At 43.4% G+C, this 18811-nt stretch overlaps 1 protein-coding gene across 1 annotated transcript in view; it reads right to left on the bottom strand.

Moving 5' to 3' along the window:
• The window catches only part of SLC24A3 (solute carrier family 24 member 3), a 483820-nt gene extending 465459 nt beyond the window's left edge, over nucleotides 1–18361 (bottom strand). The window contains exon 1 of the mRNA XM_059406468.1: nucleotides 17648–18361. Coding sequence (XP_059262451.1) covers nucleotides 17648–18083 — 436 coding nt within the window. The 5' untranslated portion in view covers nucleotides 18084–18361. The remainder of the gene's footprint in view (nucleotides 1–17647) is intronic.
• Between the last annotated feature and the right edge of the window lie 450 nt (nucleotides 18362–18811).

Raw genomic sequence — 18811 nt, forward strand, 5'->3', positions numbered from 1 at the left:
GGAGGAGGACATTATTCTGCCTACCACACTGGGGTTACTTCTGTTGAACTTCCTGGCAGGAATTGTTCCTCAGAGATGTTTAGCACAGCGGAAACCACCACTGTTACCTGTGTGACTTAGAGCAAGTCACTTTAACCCAAAGAGGATAATAATATCGAATCCATCATTCAGTGAAGATAATCCAGTGAGATAAAATATGTGAAAGAGGTGTGAGCATGGAAAAAACACGGACCAGTCAGTTAATACTAGACAGATTCAGCTGTTCCTGAATCCCGCTATCCATGAATAAGAAATTTCTTCTTCTTTGTAACAAACTGAAACTGTAAAGCAGAAATCTGCATAGGCAGATACTATGGTCATCAGTCAACAATATGTGACTCGCCCTTTCCTACATTCACAGAGTGTGGATGAGCTCCTGAAACAGAAGAAGGGGACATGACAGGTGCTGTGGGAAGTGAGAGCTGGGCTACAGCCCACCAGTCCCCAGGCATGAACCCCTATTTCAGAACCAAGCTGCTGAAAGGAAATGCTTTCAAGGGGCTCTCCACCCCATGAATATATCTCTTTCTATAACTCAACCTGGGGAAAGAGTGGATGGATGGGGGAATATTGCCATCTGCAGAATAACAACAAAGAGAAGAGACAAGCAGAACCAAAGGAAGACACAAACTGGGGTGGAAGATTTTAATGAACTGTCTCTAGAACTATCACTGATTGCAATTATATGAATAAAGCTCCATCTAAATATTCAAACTACCAGGATATCTCCTCTCAGGCAAGCTGAATTACCCTAGAAAAGTCACATAAACACAGGGAATTTGGTCAAGACTATGAACAAACAGCCAACCAGACCTTCAGCTGAAGATACGCTAATAGTATCACGATATGGCAGGGTGCTCTGGAGGGACAGAGGAGTCCTTTCCCAGGCACACACAGGGCCTGGATCTTCTCTTTCAAGGGTGGATAACTCAAAAAAAAAAAAAAATTCACTGCAACATAAAGAATACTATACTTCCAAAAATAGTTTATTAAAAGAAGTAGAAGTAAATTTTAGAAAGAAACTACTTTATAATCTCAATGGCATATAAAGAAATATGGGCTATACGAAAGAAAATTAAAAATGGGCAGAAAGGCTAAGATTACAATGGCAGCTAGCTAATATGAGGATGGACAAGATATGAAATTAAAAAGATGGAAATGCATGAACAAATTCTAAATGGAATAAAAGGCAGCAGAGCAGACCCAAAGTGCTGAAAATAAAACCATTGAGGAGGAAAAAAAAAAAAGTAGAAACTCTTGCATAATGAAGAGGAAATGGCAAAAAGAGGGAAATGATGAAATGAGAAGATGATAGATATGAAAGACAGACAAATGGGTATCCAATCACAAACAGTTCATGTTCCAAAAAGAAACAACCAAGGCAGATGAAAAACCACAATCAAAGCTCATATTCTCTGGACAAACTGAAAGACAATTAGAAATTAGTGTTTTTAAAAAAACACATAAACTTGGAAATTAAAAATCACTCTCCTAAATAATTAATTTGCAGAAAAAATAAAACTATAATGACAAGACTATTTGAAAAGTAGAATAATGACTACCTGACACTTTGGAACTTATAAGGTGAGTCTAAAGCTTCCCTCAAGGACAAATGCACCATTAACAAGAAATAATAAAAATATGCAAATAAAGCACTTAATTCAATATATTAGAAAACAAAGGAATTAAGATTTTTAAAGAACGATTAGTGTTGTAATTGATTCAGAAAACAGGGGGAAGAGCAAAATTGATAAAAATACATGGTCTCCAAACTGTGGAAAGAACCAAGATGCCCTTCAACGGATGAATGAATAAGGAATATGTGGTCCATATACACTATGGAGTATTATGCCTCCATCAGAAAGGACGAATACCCAACTTTTGTAGCAACATGGACAGGACTGGAAGAGATTATGCTGAGTGAAGTAAGTCAAGCAGAGAGAGTCAATTATCATATGGTTTCACTTATTTGTGGAGCATAACAAATAGCATGGAGGACAAGGGGAGATGGAGAGGAGAAGGGAGTTGGGGGAAATTGGAAGGGGAGGTGAACCATGAGAGACTATGGACTCTGAAAAACAATCTGAGGGTTTTGAAGGGGCGGGGGGTGGAGGTTGGGGGAACCAGGGGGTGGAGGTTGGGGGAACCAGGTGGTGGGTATTAAAGAGGGCATGGATTGCATGGAGCACTGGGTGTGGTACAAAAACAATGAATACTGTTATGCTGAAAAGAAATTTTAAAAAAAAGATACATGAGATGGATCTTCCAAAAATAATAAAATAAACCAAATACAGTCAAATTTGATCAAGGAAAAAGGAAACACCTAAGTTAGTAATGAGAAAGTATTACATAATCACAATAAAAGAAAAAGTTGAAATTTTAAAATACACTGCATAATTTGGTTCATTTTAAAACACCTTAATGAAATGGACACTTCTGAGAAAACAAATTAGCTCCATGGAAAAGTAAGCAGTGGCAGAAATTGAAAAGTTTCTCCAAAATTACTTTTAAGAAGATTGCTACAGACCAGGTAAAGGCCAGGCAGTCCCATATAAATGTTCTTGCAGATTTTAAAGTTACAGGCCAACTCCCTGCTTCATAAAATATTCTGGAACACAGGAGAACTTGGAAATCATCAAATAGTTTTGTGAGGTTGCTCCAATGCTAACACCAAAACCTGGCAGGGAAGCTGTATGTCAATATCTGTCAAGAATATAACAGCAAAAATCCTATAAGGAATATGAACAAATCAAACCCAGTATCCTATTAAAGGAAAAAAAAAATCATGACTATCTGGGGTTTAGCTCAGGAGTAGCTTCACATGGATATTTATTTATGTTACATTATACTAAACACTTCAACAAATGTTAATAGGGCATTTGCTCACATAAAACATCCATGGCAGATAAAAGAAAAGAAAAGTCTCAGAAAATGAGAAATAAAAGGAAACTTCCATAGCATAATGAAAAGCACCTAACAAGAGCCACCAGTAAAAAACCACCCAACTACAGCATGAATCTAAAAATTCCCTCTGGGGTGCCAGGGTGGCTCAGTCCTTTAAGCATTCAATTCTTTATTTTAGCCCAAGTCATGATTTCAGGGTCATGGGATTGAGCCCCATGTCAGGCTCCATGCTGGGCATGCAGCCTTCTCTCTCTCCCTCTCCTTCTGCCCCCCTCCATTCATACATGCTCAGATCTCTCTCTCTCTCTAATTAATTAATTAAAAATAAAAATGCCCTCCAAGTGCACCTGTTGTGATGAGCCCCAGATGTTGTATGGAAGTGTGGAATCACTATACGGGTACACCTGAAACTAATAACATACTGTATGTTAACTAATTAGAATTAAAATAAAAACTTAACCAAAAAGAAAAAACAAATAAACCTAATTTGTTGAGCACTTTTATCATAAAAAAATAAAGAAATAAAAATCCCCTTTAATAGAAAACTATCGGAAAATACAAGGTATTGGTTTGTATAACAAATTTGTGTTTATTATTACTTGCATAGTTTAAAACTTAAGAATAAAATATAAAGAAGAAAGAAAAAATTGTAAAGATTAAATATTTTAAGAGAATATATAAAGAATAAAACAACAGTCAGAATAAATAATAATAGTTTTCACAAATATATGTAAGAAGGAGATAGGGAAATAATTATTAATCTTGACAGATTTGTTTTATAGCCTTGATCAAATGAAAAAGCACACCAGGAATGAAAAGAATCAATGCTGTAAAATGCCATTTCTCCACAGATTATTTATAGATTTGTCAAAACCCACAGGCATTTGAGCAAAATTCAACAGAGATTCTAAAGTTCACCTGGAAGGATAAACAAGTGATAACAACAAATGATTTTTTTTCTCCCAGAATAACAAGAGAGAAGTCCTGCCCCATTAGATAATTAATATCCTAATAAGCTACAATAATTAATTAATGAGAAAATAGAACAAAACAGACATCACAGCAACTGCCTCTGATATATAAGCAAACAAGCACGGATTAAAAGGTCATTCCACAAATGTGTGGGCAAAGGAAAGATTACTCAATAAACAATTTAACTGTTAAATCTGCTCCTCTGTTCAAGTTAAATCTTCATCTTAGCTCAGGTAAATCCCAAATGAAATAAAGAGGTTTTTTGTTTTTTTTTTTAATTAAACCATACAAACAGGAGGAAAAAAGACATAGAGGATTATATGGAATAAACACACACTTGAGATCCTAGGTCTAACAATAAAACAATGGAAAAATACAAGAGAAAAGAGATACAGTTTTGACCAGATAAAAAATGAAAATCTGTACACCAAAAAGGGTGGGGGCAAAACTTCTGATATAGAATAAAAGACAAATATATAGAATATATAAAGAGCTTTTTACAAGTCATTAAGAAAAACAATTATCCCCTTAGAAAAAAAAATGGAGAACAGACATTAATAAGTTTTTCTCACAAAAAATATAAACGACCAAACTTTTTTAAATATTCAGCTTCAATAGTATGAAAATATGCAAAGTAAAGCAATGAGATACCATCTCTCCACAATCAAACTGAATTTAAAATATGTAAAATAATCATAATATTCAATTCTGGAAGAGAACACTGAATTGAGCACTCTCAAACTATTGCTGTTGGAACTTCTAATTTTTCCAAGTTCCTGGAAAATTACATAGCAGGATGTTATTAGCCTTTACAATAGGCATGCACTTTGACATAGCACTTCTAGGAATCCAGACTAAGGAACTGTCATCGATTACCAAAGATTTCAGTACAAGAACATTCATCACAGTGAGGACATAGAAAATAACTCAATATCCCAAATGGAGGCCTGAATAAATAAATTATAATATAACTGGAGGATACAATGTAATAGTTAAGACCATGAGGTCTGGAATCAGACAACCTAAATTCAAATGATATAGGTCATACCGAAACTTTAAGCAAGTTACTTACATGCTTCATCTTATTCTTCTTTGCATGTAAAATGGAGATTATAATGGTATCTACTCCATTGGATATGGTGATTAAAGGAGTCAATACATGTAAAAACAGTTACACAGTGCCTGGAGCATGCAAAGTGTCCGATAAATATCACTTGCTATAAATACTAAGAAAAATACTGTGATTTTTAAAATTATCATTATGCGGACATTAAAAATTCATTGTCAAGTTTGGTGCCATGTTTATGATAAATTAAAATAAGACATTAATAAGTTTTTCTCACAAAAAATATAAATGACCAAACTTTTTGAAACATTCAGCATCTACCAATGTTTTTTAAACATTCAGAATCTACCGATTCTACACAACCTCATCTAGAAATAAATACAGGGGAAAGGAGTACTTCCTAATTCATTTTGTGGGGCCAGAAAAACTAAACAAAGATAGTACAAGAGAAGAAAACTATGACCAATACCCTGGGTGGTCACAGATGCAAAAGTCTGCAATAATATATGACCAATCCAAATTCAGGAAAATTTAAAAAAAAAAACACACACACACACAAAAACACAGTGATCAAGTGGGGCTTCTCCAGGGTACACAAGGCTGATTCTGTATTTGAAAATCAACCCATGCAGTCCATCATATTAACTGTCTAAAGAATAAAAACCATAGGATCATATCAATTGAACAGGAAAACCACCTGACAAACTTTAATATCCATCCTTATAAAAATTCTCAACACTCACTGTTTATGCACCACAATGAACCTTGGAACACTGAAAAAATAAAATAAATTTTTTTAAATAAAATAAATAAAAATGTAGTAGATTTTTGTGGCAACTTATAAATTCCTAATAATAAAGTGATATTTTGAACCAAGAAAAAAAATTCTCAATAAACTGTAAGTGGAAGAGAACTTTTTCAACTTGATAAAGGACATCTATGAAAGTCCTACAGCAAGCATCATACTTAAGGATGAAGGACTGAAGGCTTTCTCCCTAAGTAATCAGGGTAAGGCAAGCATGTCCACTCAAACTCAACATTGTATTGGAAGTCTCTGCCAGCATAATAAGGTGAGAAAAAGAAATTTAAGAAAAAAAAAAAACAACAACCTGGACTTGAATACTGATAAGCAGCTCTACTCATAATTACCAAAACTAAAAACAACCCCAAAGTTCTTCAATAGGCAAATAGATAAACAAGCTGTTGTAGATCCTATTTAATGGAATACTATTCAGCCATAAAGAGGAATGAATGGCCCACACGTGCAACAATGTAGACAAATCTGAGAGTCTGAGCCAAAGAAGCCAATGTCAAAAGATTCCATCGTGTGGGATTCCATGTGTAGGACATTCTCAAAAAGACAAAAACCATGGTGTCAGCACACAGATCAGAGGTTAGGGATGTCAATCAACTTTCTTGTATATTACTAGTTTTAGTTTCAAAAGCAGTATCCAAGACATTTTATATAGTATTCTATGAATTTTGCAATACCTAAGGGAGGAAATATACCATAATGTTGGAAGATACTGCAATTGACCCATCCTCATGTCGATTTATTGTAAGTAGGTACAATGAGATTTCTTTCTGCACTTACCCCAGCAAACCCTTGTGATTTCAAATGATCACACTGTGAAATCCCACCCAGAAGGGAATTATCCTGGGGTTTTCAAAAACCTAGGGTCTTAAGGTCCTAGGAAGCTTTGCTTTGTTTGGAAGTGGTGTTTAGATCACAGACTAGAATTGCAATACCAGGTACGAAAAATGGTGAAATCCTGTCAACTCAAAGACCCCAACAAGAAAAATTCATGGGCACTCATCTTCAAAACAACCAATCATTCTCATAGCTGCATGAGGTAACTAGCAAAGTGAAAGGTAACCCAATAATGTTAACTTTCTCCTGAAGCAAGCCAGGAGTGTCCTAAGAGCAAATATTTCTGAAAAAAAAAAAAATCTTTTGTTACAAGAAGCAGCTGCCCCTGAAATTCCCTCATTTTCCTCATACAGTGACCACACTGCATGCCAAATAATTCCCAACAAGGTCCTAACACTTCAGAAACATTTCCAAATTTGAAATAATCCAGAATCCATCTGCACTAAATATATTCCTACCCTTAATTTTTGGGGGGTGGGGGGTAGTTATTTACTAAGCAGAGAGTCAGAAAATGAGGATCTGGGCCCTGATTACAATTCTCTTTCACATCAGCTTCCTTAAACATAAAGCCAGACGTTAAGAGACAATGGTCCCCAAGATTTCCATCTCTAATTCCCCAGGAAACAAATAATGGTGAAACTAGGATTGCAGAAAGCTTGGCTAACCTGCCTGAATGAAAAAGAAGCTTGGGTAAACTTTTCATTGAGCATTCATTCAGAAATGCTGTGCAAATGACAAAAAAACATGACCCATCAGAGAAACTGGTCCCCAGTTCCACGCAGCCTTAACCTGGCACTTAGCACACGGTGGCATCCCTGGAGGGAAGGAATGCCATCACTGACCAAGGTCTCCACGGCCCAGGTTCATGAACGTCGACAGACTTCACACTCCTCTCCCCACCCCCAGCTTATAAGTAGCCTTTCACTCGAGAAGTTATAATGTTTTAACTTTATTCTTGGCAGTGACACGAGTTACTTACCTCGCCTGTTCCTTCTGTGTAAACAGGTACAAGGGCTGTGCGGTTGTGGAAAGGGGAATGTAAGTTGCCGTTGTGACAGTGGATCTGTCTGGCATTCTGATTATGGTGGTTACGGCAACTGATACAGGTGATAAAGCTGTGCAGAACACACACATACACACACACTGCACACACATACACACTACACATATGCATACACATGTGTACACACATAAACACATACCACACGTGCTATACACATACAGCCTGCACACACATGCATACTACATGTACATACAAACACACATACACATGCTACACATGCGCACACACACGTGCACATGAACACTAATGAAACTTGGGATATCTGAATGAGGTCCGTGGCTTGTATCTAAGGCACTACACTGATTATGATATTATAATAGACTTTTGCAAAGCATTACCATTAAAGGAAACTGAGGAAAACGTGCGAGGAGTCTCTCTGCATTATTTCTTACAACAGCTGTGTATCTACAACTACCTCCATAAAAAGGCCAGTTAAAATTAAGAAGATGGTGAAAACTATGCTTCCCCCTTGCCCCTGAGCATAAGCTCTCCCAGGAGGCCACAGTTCTTACCAGTTTGGCGTGTCCAGGAGTTAAGAGAAAGAAAAAGGAGGAAGACAGGAATGGAAGGAGACGGGCAGGAAGAAGGGAGCCTGAAATAACTCAGGATGGTCCTGCAATGGATCAAAATAAATTGTGTGGCTCTGTCATACTCCTAGCCACCCTTGAGACAACTCACTGAGCCTAGAGGAATGTTTCCGCTGAACGACACACCCTAAACTCCACTTCCTCTCCCACTGTATGCCCACTGATCTCCCACCCTATACAGGACACAGGGTGACCCCTCTCTGGGAAATCTGACGACCCACTGATAAAGATCCAGAACTAGAGATGTGGAAGCACTGCCCAGAGACGTGGCCCAGCCAGATCACCTTACAGAGAAACAGTCAACAGACCCTGCTCCTTGCACAGTTTCCAATCATCATTTCAATGGCCTCATGTAAATATGAGTAGACACCAAGGATCACATCGTTTTCAAAGAAAGCCCATAACATGAAAAACAAAACAGAAAAATAGATAACAGCAACTTGGAGAAACCGAGTCGGGATGCAAGCGATGATACTTGTATTGATGAAGCAGAACAGGATGCTACTAAAAATAACTTGCACAGGGGAAATAAAAAAGAGCTCTTGGAAACTAAAAATACGACAGAAATTCAAAGATACAGTTAGGAAACCTATGGAAATTAGAGCAAAGGATGAGGGGAAAAAAACATAGGGGAGAAGAAATAAGAAAATCAGAAGATGAATCTTCAAAATCAGAATCTCAGGAGTCAAATACCCAAATAACAGACAATTCAGAGAGAAGAGAGACCGGAGGATGGAGGAAATCACACAAGTTCCCAGATCCAAAGGACATCTGCTTCCAGATTAAAAGAAACAGGTGAGTGCCCAGGAAAATGCATGCAAATAGAACCACGGCAGACATTTAACTGTGATATGTCTGAGCTTTAGAAGCAGAGCAAAGAGCACATGTGCTTTCAGAGGGGGCAAAACAGGTTTCATACCAAAGAATTAAATAGACTCAGACTTCTCAGGGACAGCCCTGCAAGTTATAAGAGCAAGGCCTTCAAAACTGTGTAGAGATTGTGTTCCAAACTGAATTCCTGACCCACCCCTCCATCTTCAAAGTGTGGGGCTAGAATTAATGTATTTTCAAACCTACAAAGTCTCAAATTTTTGTTTTTGTTATTTCCACACCCCTGTCTTAGAAAGCACCTGGAGTGTGTGTGTGATCCCCAGAAATGTACTCCACAAATGAAGGGATACACCAAAAAAGACAGCAAACATACATGGGATCCTTTCAACATATGGAGAGCTGGGGGAAAGAAACCACAGGCAGGAAGAAGCTCAAGGGAGATCTCAAAACGACAGCTGGACAGCAGATTAACAAGCAACCTGTCCAGACTGGAACAAGCTGGAAGAACCCAAGAAAGATTTCTTGAAAAAGAGAACCAGATAGAATATCCAATGGCAGTGTACATAGGGAATGAAGATGAAGGTAACCGGAGGAAAGTCTGGGCTTCAATTAGTGGTGAAGGCTTAGAAAAAGAAGCATTCTTGTTCAGGACAGAAAAATTCAGCCCAGCATAATTCCCAGCTTAGCTACGACATGTCCATGATAAGGTAAATACTGACCCCCTAATCTAATCTAGTGGTGCCCAGTCTTAGCTGCACATTGGGGCTATCTGCTTCTTTTGTGAAAAATCCCAATGCCCAGGCTGCCCCCCCAAATATTACATCAGAATCTTTGGGGGGCAGGACCCAGACATAAGTAAAGTTTAAAGTTCCCCAGTGATTACAACGCACAGAGAAGACTGAGACCCACGGAGCTAAGCAAAGATACAATTTTGACTCTCGTGCATACTATTCTCAGGTCTTTATCTGCAGCGACTTATCTTTACCTGCAGCTTATAAACTCGATTTTAATGATCAGATATACTTCACCTAGATGTCCTACTAGCTATCAAAATCAAAACATCCAAAAGTGACTATCTCATATTCTTTCTTAAAAAATGGTGCTGTTGGGGCACCTGGGTGGCTCAGTTGGTTAAGCAACTGCCTTCAGCTCAGGTCACGATCCTGGAGTCCCTGGATCGAGTCCTGCACCGGGCTCCCAGTTCCATGGGGAGTAAGCTTCTCCCTCTGACCTTCTTGCCTCTCATGCTCTCTCTCATTGTCTCTCTCCCAAATAAATAAATAAAATCTTTTTTTAAAAATGGTGCTTTTTTTAAAAAATTATTTTTAAAAAATGGTACTTGATGTCAACTGGGGGCACCCCCCTTTCTCCTGGTGGTGCATACACTACCCCCACCCTCTTTGTTCTCACATCAAAGTCCTAGTCAAGCAACCTACTTGTTACTTCCTGTCTTCTAGAGGATCAGGGTCCACTGTAAGTCAAGCAAGTGAAAACGACATTTGCTGTGGTCCAGAAAGGCAGAAGTGCAGGGAAGAAATGAAGAGAGAAACACCAAGTTGCAAATGTGAAATTCCACCAACTAGGTCACAGATGAGCTGGTGTTAATTATTCTCACTCTCCTGGAAATAAGGAGTGGCTGACAAGCAAGGAACAATGGCTAGATTTCATGATTCAAATAAGCAACTGGTATTGGCTTGAACACCTCCTGCTACGACAAAGGCCTTTCTCCCCATTCACTTGAACTCCCACCTAACATCTTTAGTCTAGAGTGCAAAGGGTCGTGCAGCACGGTCACCGATGGATCCAGGAAAGTTGGGTTTGCATCCAAGGCTCAACTGTCTAAGCACTGCCATTCCAATCCCTCTGCTCCCCTTTTTATACCTTTTATTACAAATTAGCCAAGGTTCCTTTTGGGGTCTGTACCTAAAACCTTATCACCTTGCAATTCCCCACAGTGTTTGGGGAGCCAATTTACATCCTCGCCCGCAATAAATGAGAGAAGCTGTCTCCCCTGCATCTCTGCCAACACCTGACATTACCACATGCTTTCATTTTTGCCAATCTGATTTTTAAAAATGATGAGATACCATTTTTTAAAATCAGATTTCTCTGAGGAGTGCCTGAGTGGCTCAGCAGGGTAACCATAGAACTCTTGATTTTGGCTCAGGTCATGATCTCAGGCTCATGAGATTGAGCCCCATGTGGGGCTCTACACTCAGCAGGGAATCTGCTTAAAGATTCTCTTTATCTGCCCTGCCCCCTGCTCTCTCTCTCAAATAAATAAATCTTTCAAATTAGATGTCCCTGATTACTATTAAGGCTGAGAGTTTTTACTGGTGTCTACTGGTCATTTGCAATTGCTTTTTGAATTGCCTGCCTGTATCTATTGCCCATTTTTTATAAATTATCTTTTTCATCCCCTATTCATCCCCAACCTAATTCCTTTTATTTTCTAGATTCCAGCTTCTGCTTACCACCAACACCTCCTCTACGCCGTGATGTATTTCTCATTCATTCTCTCTCATAATTCCTGAAAATAAGTTGTTCAACACCTCTCCTCCCACTAAAGTCTAAGCCCCCATGATGACAATATTCTGGGTATCCATCTCAGACACCACAGTCACCCCCAACAATGAGGAAAAAGCCTACCACATGTTTACTGAATGAATGAATGGAAGTCCTTGGGTCTTGTGCCACCAGTAGCATCCAGGCAGGAATTCCTCCAACGGGTGACACTGAAGACAGTGTCCCAAAGGTGGGGGTGGGAAAACCCTCAGGACTCCCAACAATGAAAAACATCACTTCCCCCAGGGATGAGGACAAGGACAAGACAAGTGTATTTTCCAGGAGAGAGTCTAGAAGACATCATCCATGTCTAACAACTTAGGGCTCCAGGATTATAAACAGCTGGATGGTGCCACCACCACTCCACTCAGAGAAAACCTTCTTCCACTGAATCCTTAATTCTTAAACTCTACAGGAGAATACCATGCTTTAAACCATTGCAAAGATAAACAAAATTCATTGCCAAATAAGCTCTACAGAAATTGAAGGCAGGAAAAGAGCAGAAAAACTTCCATCACCTTCCTGACAATACTAGCTATCCACTATGTGACTTCAAGGATGCCTTCTGAACTCTCTACCTCAAGTCTCCCCAACACAAGGGTCTGTGTACTACCATTTCCCCCCAAAAACTTACTTCACTCAAAGAAAAGGAATCTCCTTAAGAAAAAAGAGAGTTGCCAAAATCCTGTCCCATCAGCCAACTTCTACCAAGCCTTGGAATTCTCAGCAAATGGGTGGTTTTGCAATTCTTTTGGCTTTGCCAACCCTCTGGGGTATTTAAAAAAATAAAAGAAAGAAAGAAAGAAATCTTCCCACAAGGATTCAAGGCTTGCAAGTAAAGGAAATCTTTGAGAAAAAATCTGGGTTGATGAGCAGCTAAGAAAAGCCAGGAGAGACACATCTATATATGTTTAGGCAGAAAATAGAAAAGGTTGAAAAGCAATGTGTTTCTAAAATACTGCTTCTATGAAAGCAACCTTCTGTTACTCCTTTACTCTCCCCAGTCGACTGAAAAAGGCAGCGTGATTCCCATTTTCTATTCATGTCCTCCTAAGCTGAGGCTAGGGAATGCAGCGGCATCCAGCTCGGATGCAAGTGGGCTTGTGTTCAAATCCTGCCACTTAACGAAGTGACACTGGGCAAAGTGCTCACCTTCTGCAGCTCCGTGTGAGCCCATGAAAAACGGGTAAGAATATTGAATTTGATAGACAGGCAGCAGAACTATAAATCACGAGATGAAAATATATGCTAGTAAATGAGCTCCCGAGGCATAGTGGCTAGTTTTGAACACAGGTACTGTCGTTCAGAAATCAAAAAAGCTTCTTTACTTAACAAGCGTATTACGAGCATCTACTGTGGGCAGGTGACACAGATGACAAAGGTGAGCAAAGGTCACAAGGTCCCTGACCTCCGGGAGCTTAGAACCTGGAAAGCACGACAGATTGCTCAAACCAACCAAATAAATACATAATTGCCAACTGTGACAAATACTGTGAAGGGAAAATTGAGGGTGTTCAGAGAGCAAAACTGGGGACCTAGCTGGATGAGGAAGATCTTGGGCCTGGAAGTAAAGGATGAACTAGCTGGGCTGGGGACTATGGAACCAGCATGTGTGACAGGTCTGGGGCTAGAAGAAGCGTCACCCCTTACAGGAGCAGAAGGAAGGCCTGAGTAGTACAGCATGAAAGGGAAGGCGGGGAGGGAAGATAAAGCTGGGGAATCCAGCGAGGCAGCCCTGTCAGCCACAGGAGGGATCGAGAGGTTGTGGTCTTTGTCCTCTGAGGAAGGGGAAGCCACAAAGCTAAAGATGTGCTCTCAGATCAGCAACTGAAATTTGCAGTTCAAACACACACAGAGCCCCCTTTCCAAATACCACCTGTGCACCCGACACCTGACTTCAGATGCGTTGCCACATGATCATGATTGGAAAGTATTTCAAATATGTGTGTGTTATTCGCCATTTACCACCTTGGGAAATGGCTCTGATCTCTAATTTATTATCCCTTGGCCCCCTGGTTTTCCAAAGATAGCCACAACACACAGGCCCGTCTTATACACCAACACACACGCCCGCCTGCTCACCTTACCATATACCCTGCCACTCCTCCACTAAGTAAGTGGGGGCATCTCTGTCCCCGTTTTGAACTTGGGCTGCCATCTGTCACTGCCTTGGCCAAAAAAAACAATGGAAGTCATACTGTGTGACTTTTGTGGCAGAAAAATGCCACGTACTTCCCCTTTATCCTCTTGGAACCCAGCTGCTGTGCTCTGAGGAAGTTCAAACTAAGGCCCATGGAAAAGCCATACGGAGAGGTCACACATAGGTTTTCCGGTTGACAGCCCAGTTGAGGGTCCCAGCCACCAGCTGACATCAACCCCAGACACTGGAGTGATGTTGCCTCCAGAGGACTGCAGACCCAGCTGGCAAGTCCCCCAGCCTTTCACTCCTTCCAGCAGAGGCCCCAGACGTGGAGCAGAGACAAGCCATCCCTAATACACTTTTTCCAAATTCCTGACCCAAAATATCCGTGAGTAAAAAAATAAAATGGTAGTTTTACACCACTATACTTTGGGGTAATTTGTTATTAGCAATAGTAACTGGGCCAGAATATATATAATATATGTACATACATATGTATATACATACATACGTGTGTGTGTGTGTGTGTGTATGTTTTTAGCAATATATATTACTTTTTTTTTCCTTACTCATTATTCACCTACCCAGGAACTTTCTAGAGGAGATGCCTATAATCACTCCTGAGTTAGAACCTCTGGGCTTTTTTGACATGACTTCTGGGGAAAAAAGATGACCAGGTTCCTTACTTCAAACAAAAATTAAACACTTTCAAACCAATCGAAACACACAAAAGTAATCCATTCTCACTGCAAAAAAACAAGATAAAGAAAAGAAAGCCCCCCATAGGAAATCTGGCACCTTATTTCAATTGGCTTTGAAAACAGATAAAAAATGAGATCTTTATCAGCAATATCTAAATAGAACACCCAGGCCCACTTGCTTCCTCCACCACCAAAGGCTCGGGCCATCCGCAAAGAGTGTGTGCAAGTTTAAAGAACACAACGCATGAAAAGTGTCCTTATTTTAGCACGGTGCCTGGCATGTAAGAGCCCACCAAGTTCCAGTTATTATTACTGCTTTTGTTACCATGAGGGTTAACCTTTGTCTTGATTACAGCACTGACCCTCCCTTTTAATAATGCCTGTGTCCCGTCTCAGAGAAAGGAATTTAGACTGGAGTTCAGTCAGATGTCCAGGAAGGGAGCTCAGATTCCATACGATCAGGAATGTTATACAACACTGTGTAACACAACTGCAACACCTCTCTATTTGGGTTTGGTGAAAGGACTGTGCTCTTTATAAAAAAAAAAAAAAAAAAGAAAGACAGAAAGAAAGGAAAGGAAGAAAAAAAAAGAAAAGAAAAGAAAAATTAATATATGTTAGAAAACAGGCTTCTGTGAAGTTATGTTTAATCACTGCATGACTTTCAAGGTAAATAAATAAAAAATCCCCCTTTGATCCTTAGCAAGGTACCCCCTATGTGTTTATATAAATATTACAAAGCTGCACCCAGATGCTGGCATGAATAGCAGGGACCAGAGGTGGGATCAAACAGCCAGGCCACCTTGGGCTGGTTCTTCCCTCTATGCCCCAAATGCTGTGTGACCTTAAGCGGATCACTCAGCCTCTCCCAGACCCCGTATCTTTTAAAATGAGGCTAAAATTCCAAACTTTTTATCCATACTGAAAGGACCCTTAAGTAGAATAACACCCAAGTTTCCAGGGTAAAAGTCACTATTCAAATGCTTAAGTATGCTGAATGACAACTGCCCCCCAAGCTAAATGATCACTTGTGGATTCACACACATTAATTAATTAGCTCAAAAAAACTAGCTCAAAACACCTGAGCCTTGCTGAGAATCGGCTAGGCATCATGTAATGAAATAACGAGTATCTACCTGAAGAAAAGGTGACAGGGGACAGAATTAGGGTGGGCATGCCATTTGGGGGCTGGATGACATCCTTCTTTGCACTGCTCGCTTTTCACTGTTACCTTCAGTTGCTAGGGCGGGGGTCTCCTGAAGCCCTACATTTCTGGGAGGGGAGAGAGAGGCAGAAAGAATATGGAAGGAGAGAGACCAAGGGAAGGGACGGGGAAAAGAGCCGTGCTATGGAACTATGCCCAAGTTGGTGGCACCTGAATAGAAATGTCACTGTTAGGGAAACCATTTCAAAATGACTTTCGAGTCACCAGGTTTTAAGTTTGCACAGTGTCTGCCACCTCCTTTCCCCCTGAACATCCCAGCTTTCCCAGGGCCCAGGCAGCCCCCTGTCACTGATGAACTTAACTGTATGGGTCACATTCTCCATTCAGAAAAATGTCTTTCATATCCTGACAGCGGTGGGAACTCTAGGACTCACGGAGCCCCAGCATGCAGGAAAAAATGGCTGGCAAATAACTGACTTCACATGTTCCTTTCCAAAGGTGGCACCAAGTACAGACTGGCTTTGCACTCATAAAAATCCGGTAGATTAAAAGGCAGTGAAAAGAAACCCTTCTTGGGAGAAGCAGTCAGTAGCTGCTCTTGGCAGGTCTGGCACTGCCCTCTGAGAGAGGTCCAGCTTCCCTCCCAAGCACAGCCCTTCCCGATGCCGTCCTCTATCACCAGATCATCTGGGATTCGGGGAAAAAGGGAGAGAGCTGTAGTTCCAAGGGCTCCACTGAAGACCCAGGCGGACTCTCTCATATTACCATATATGAGGAAGTCTGTCAAGAGGTCTGTTAAGACCTGAACCAAGCCCGACCATCTGCTTACCCACCTCCCGGAAGAACAAGACCAGCCAATTTGGGGGAGATCCCTTTTTTAATTGATGCCACCCTTTTACCATCACTATTGAAAAGATTTTATTCTGCACTTCCTAACGCCTTGTATCAGGGCTACATCTGTCTTAACACCAAGGCACGTATTTGTAACGGCTTTTTCTCACAACCATTTTTACGGCTGTTTTCCCACGAACTGTGCCACTTGAACGGCTGGGATATAAAACCGTTTTTACAACAGTTATTCTTCCAAGTCTCTCCCTCCATTATTTAGACAGCTGCCCCCCAGGGTCCAAACTGTTTTCAGTGGACAACTGTTCTGAGCACATTTCCCCACAAGGTCTATTTCAGCTCAAGAAAAGCCAAGGACAAAGATAAGACAAAAGTTGTGGGTAAAGGGCGGACCCACTGCAGGGCACCGTGAGAGCAGTAGAGAGCCTGATGGGCAGGATAATCTAAACCATTTCTTCCAGACCTGCAAAGGCACAAAAGGGATCAGTCTTCCCAGTCCGTGTTCAGTGAAAGAGAACAAGTAGATTCCTTAAACCCTAGCCAGGTGGCCAACACTTTTTTTTTTTCCTACCCGAAGTTCCGGGCACCTGTTCTGGAAAAGCGGGTGTGGAGCCCTCTACCTGGTCCACACCGCGTGTTCTATATGGAGAACACTGGAGAATTACGTTTTCACCAGTCACCAGCCCCCCTTCGTGCTCTCAACAAGCCAAAGGTGTACAGGTGGTTACCTGCACAGGTACCGAGTCTTACCAGGACAACTTTATTGTTGGGCCGGGGGGAGGGGGGGAGTACCTCCTTAGGGTAAGAGTCCCCACCGCCTCTACCACCAATCTCTCCAGCCGGTGGGTTAGAAGGATAGAGCCAAGAGGCACAGGTAAGCGTTCCCAGGGCGAGCCCGGTGGCTCCGCGTGCCGTCTGCGTCTCCACTGCGCGGTCCTCCACTGAGGGGGGACCCTCGCCAGCGAGGCCCCCTCCTTCCGAGCCCCCCAAGGGGCAGGGGGAGTCCTCGTGCCTGGCACCCCCTCCCACCGGCCAGCCTGCTTGCCCCGCGCCCGGCCCGGGAGCCCCGAGCTGCCGGAGCCGCAGCGCCCACTCGGGGCGAGCCTCGAGCACTCACCATTATGCTCTTGCATGCTCGACAGCGACCAGAGCAGCAGCGCCACCAAGGCCAGGAAGCAGAGCTGGCTCAGCAGAAGGTCCCTCCGGCGGCTCCGGCGACGCTCGCGGTCCTCGTCGTCGGGCGACGGCATCCTCGGGCAGCAGGGCAGCGGCCCCGGCGGGGGCCCCGGCGGGCGCCGGCCGCTCCTCTCGCGGGCGGCCGCGGCGGGGACGGCGGCAGGAGGCAACCCTGCGCGCTGCAGCCGCGCGTCCTCGCTGCGCTCCCGCTCGGCCGCCGCCTTCTCTTCCTCTTCCCCGCCGCTGCCGGGCTCGTCGTCTTCGTCCTCGTCGTCGCTGTCGCTCAGTCCCTCTTCGCCCTCCTCCTCCTCCTCCTCGCCGCTAGCCCGCGCCGCCGCCTCCCGGCGCTCGGGGTCCCTCTCCTCCTCGCGCGCCATGGCTCCCACGCTCGGCGTCCGCGCTTGGCCTCGGGCGGCGGCGCGGCGGGGGCGGCGGGGGCGGCCGGGAGGCGGGGGCGGCGGCGGCCGAGGAGGAGGAGCGGGGAAGGACCGGCGGGAGGAGGGCCCGCGGCTGGCCAACTCCGCCGGCTGGTGAGGCCACCCGGTCTGGCTCCGGCCTCGCCGGCTGCGGGAGCTCGTCGCGGGGCCGTCCGCCCCCTCACTCCATGGTCCGCGCGCGGGGAACGGGGAGCGGGGAGCCGGGGCCGAGCGGGGCCGGGGCGCGCCGGGAGCACGGGCGAGGCGTGAGCACGGGCGGCGCAGCTCCCGCAGCCTGCGGCGGCGCGGCAGCTCGAGCTCGGGCTCGGGCTCGGGTTCGGGCGCGGGCGGGGGGCAGTGCCGGGGACGCAGCCCGCGCTGGCCGGCGCGGCGGAGAGGGGGCGCGTGGGGAGGAGACTGAGCTGGGGAGGGAGCCCCGCGCGCGATCCTTCGACCGTGTAGTGCCGGGAGGGGGGGGGGGGTGCGGCGCAGAAGGCCCTCGCTTGGGGAGCACGCCACCGGGAGGCGGGTCTCCGGGCTGAAGGAATCGCCAGAAACTTCGGAGAACCGGATGGTCTCTTCAGCCCCCTCCCCACCCTCTGCCCCGAGCCGAGGGGAGGCGAGTGCGCTCGGTTGCGCGCGCCCAGCTGCTGGCTGCGCCTCCTCCCGGAGGCCTCCTGGGTTTCCCT

This window comes from Mustela nigripes, chromosome 7, assembly GCF_022355385.1.
Source record: "Mustela nigripes isolate SB6536 chromosome 7, MUSNIG.SB6536, whole genome shotgun sequence".
Taxonomy (NCBI): Eukaryota; Metazoa; Chordata; class Mammalia; order Carnivora; family Mustelidae; genus Mustela; species Mustela nigripes.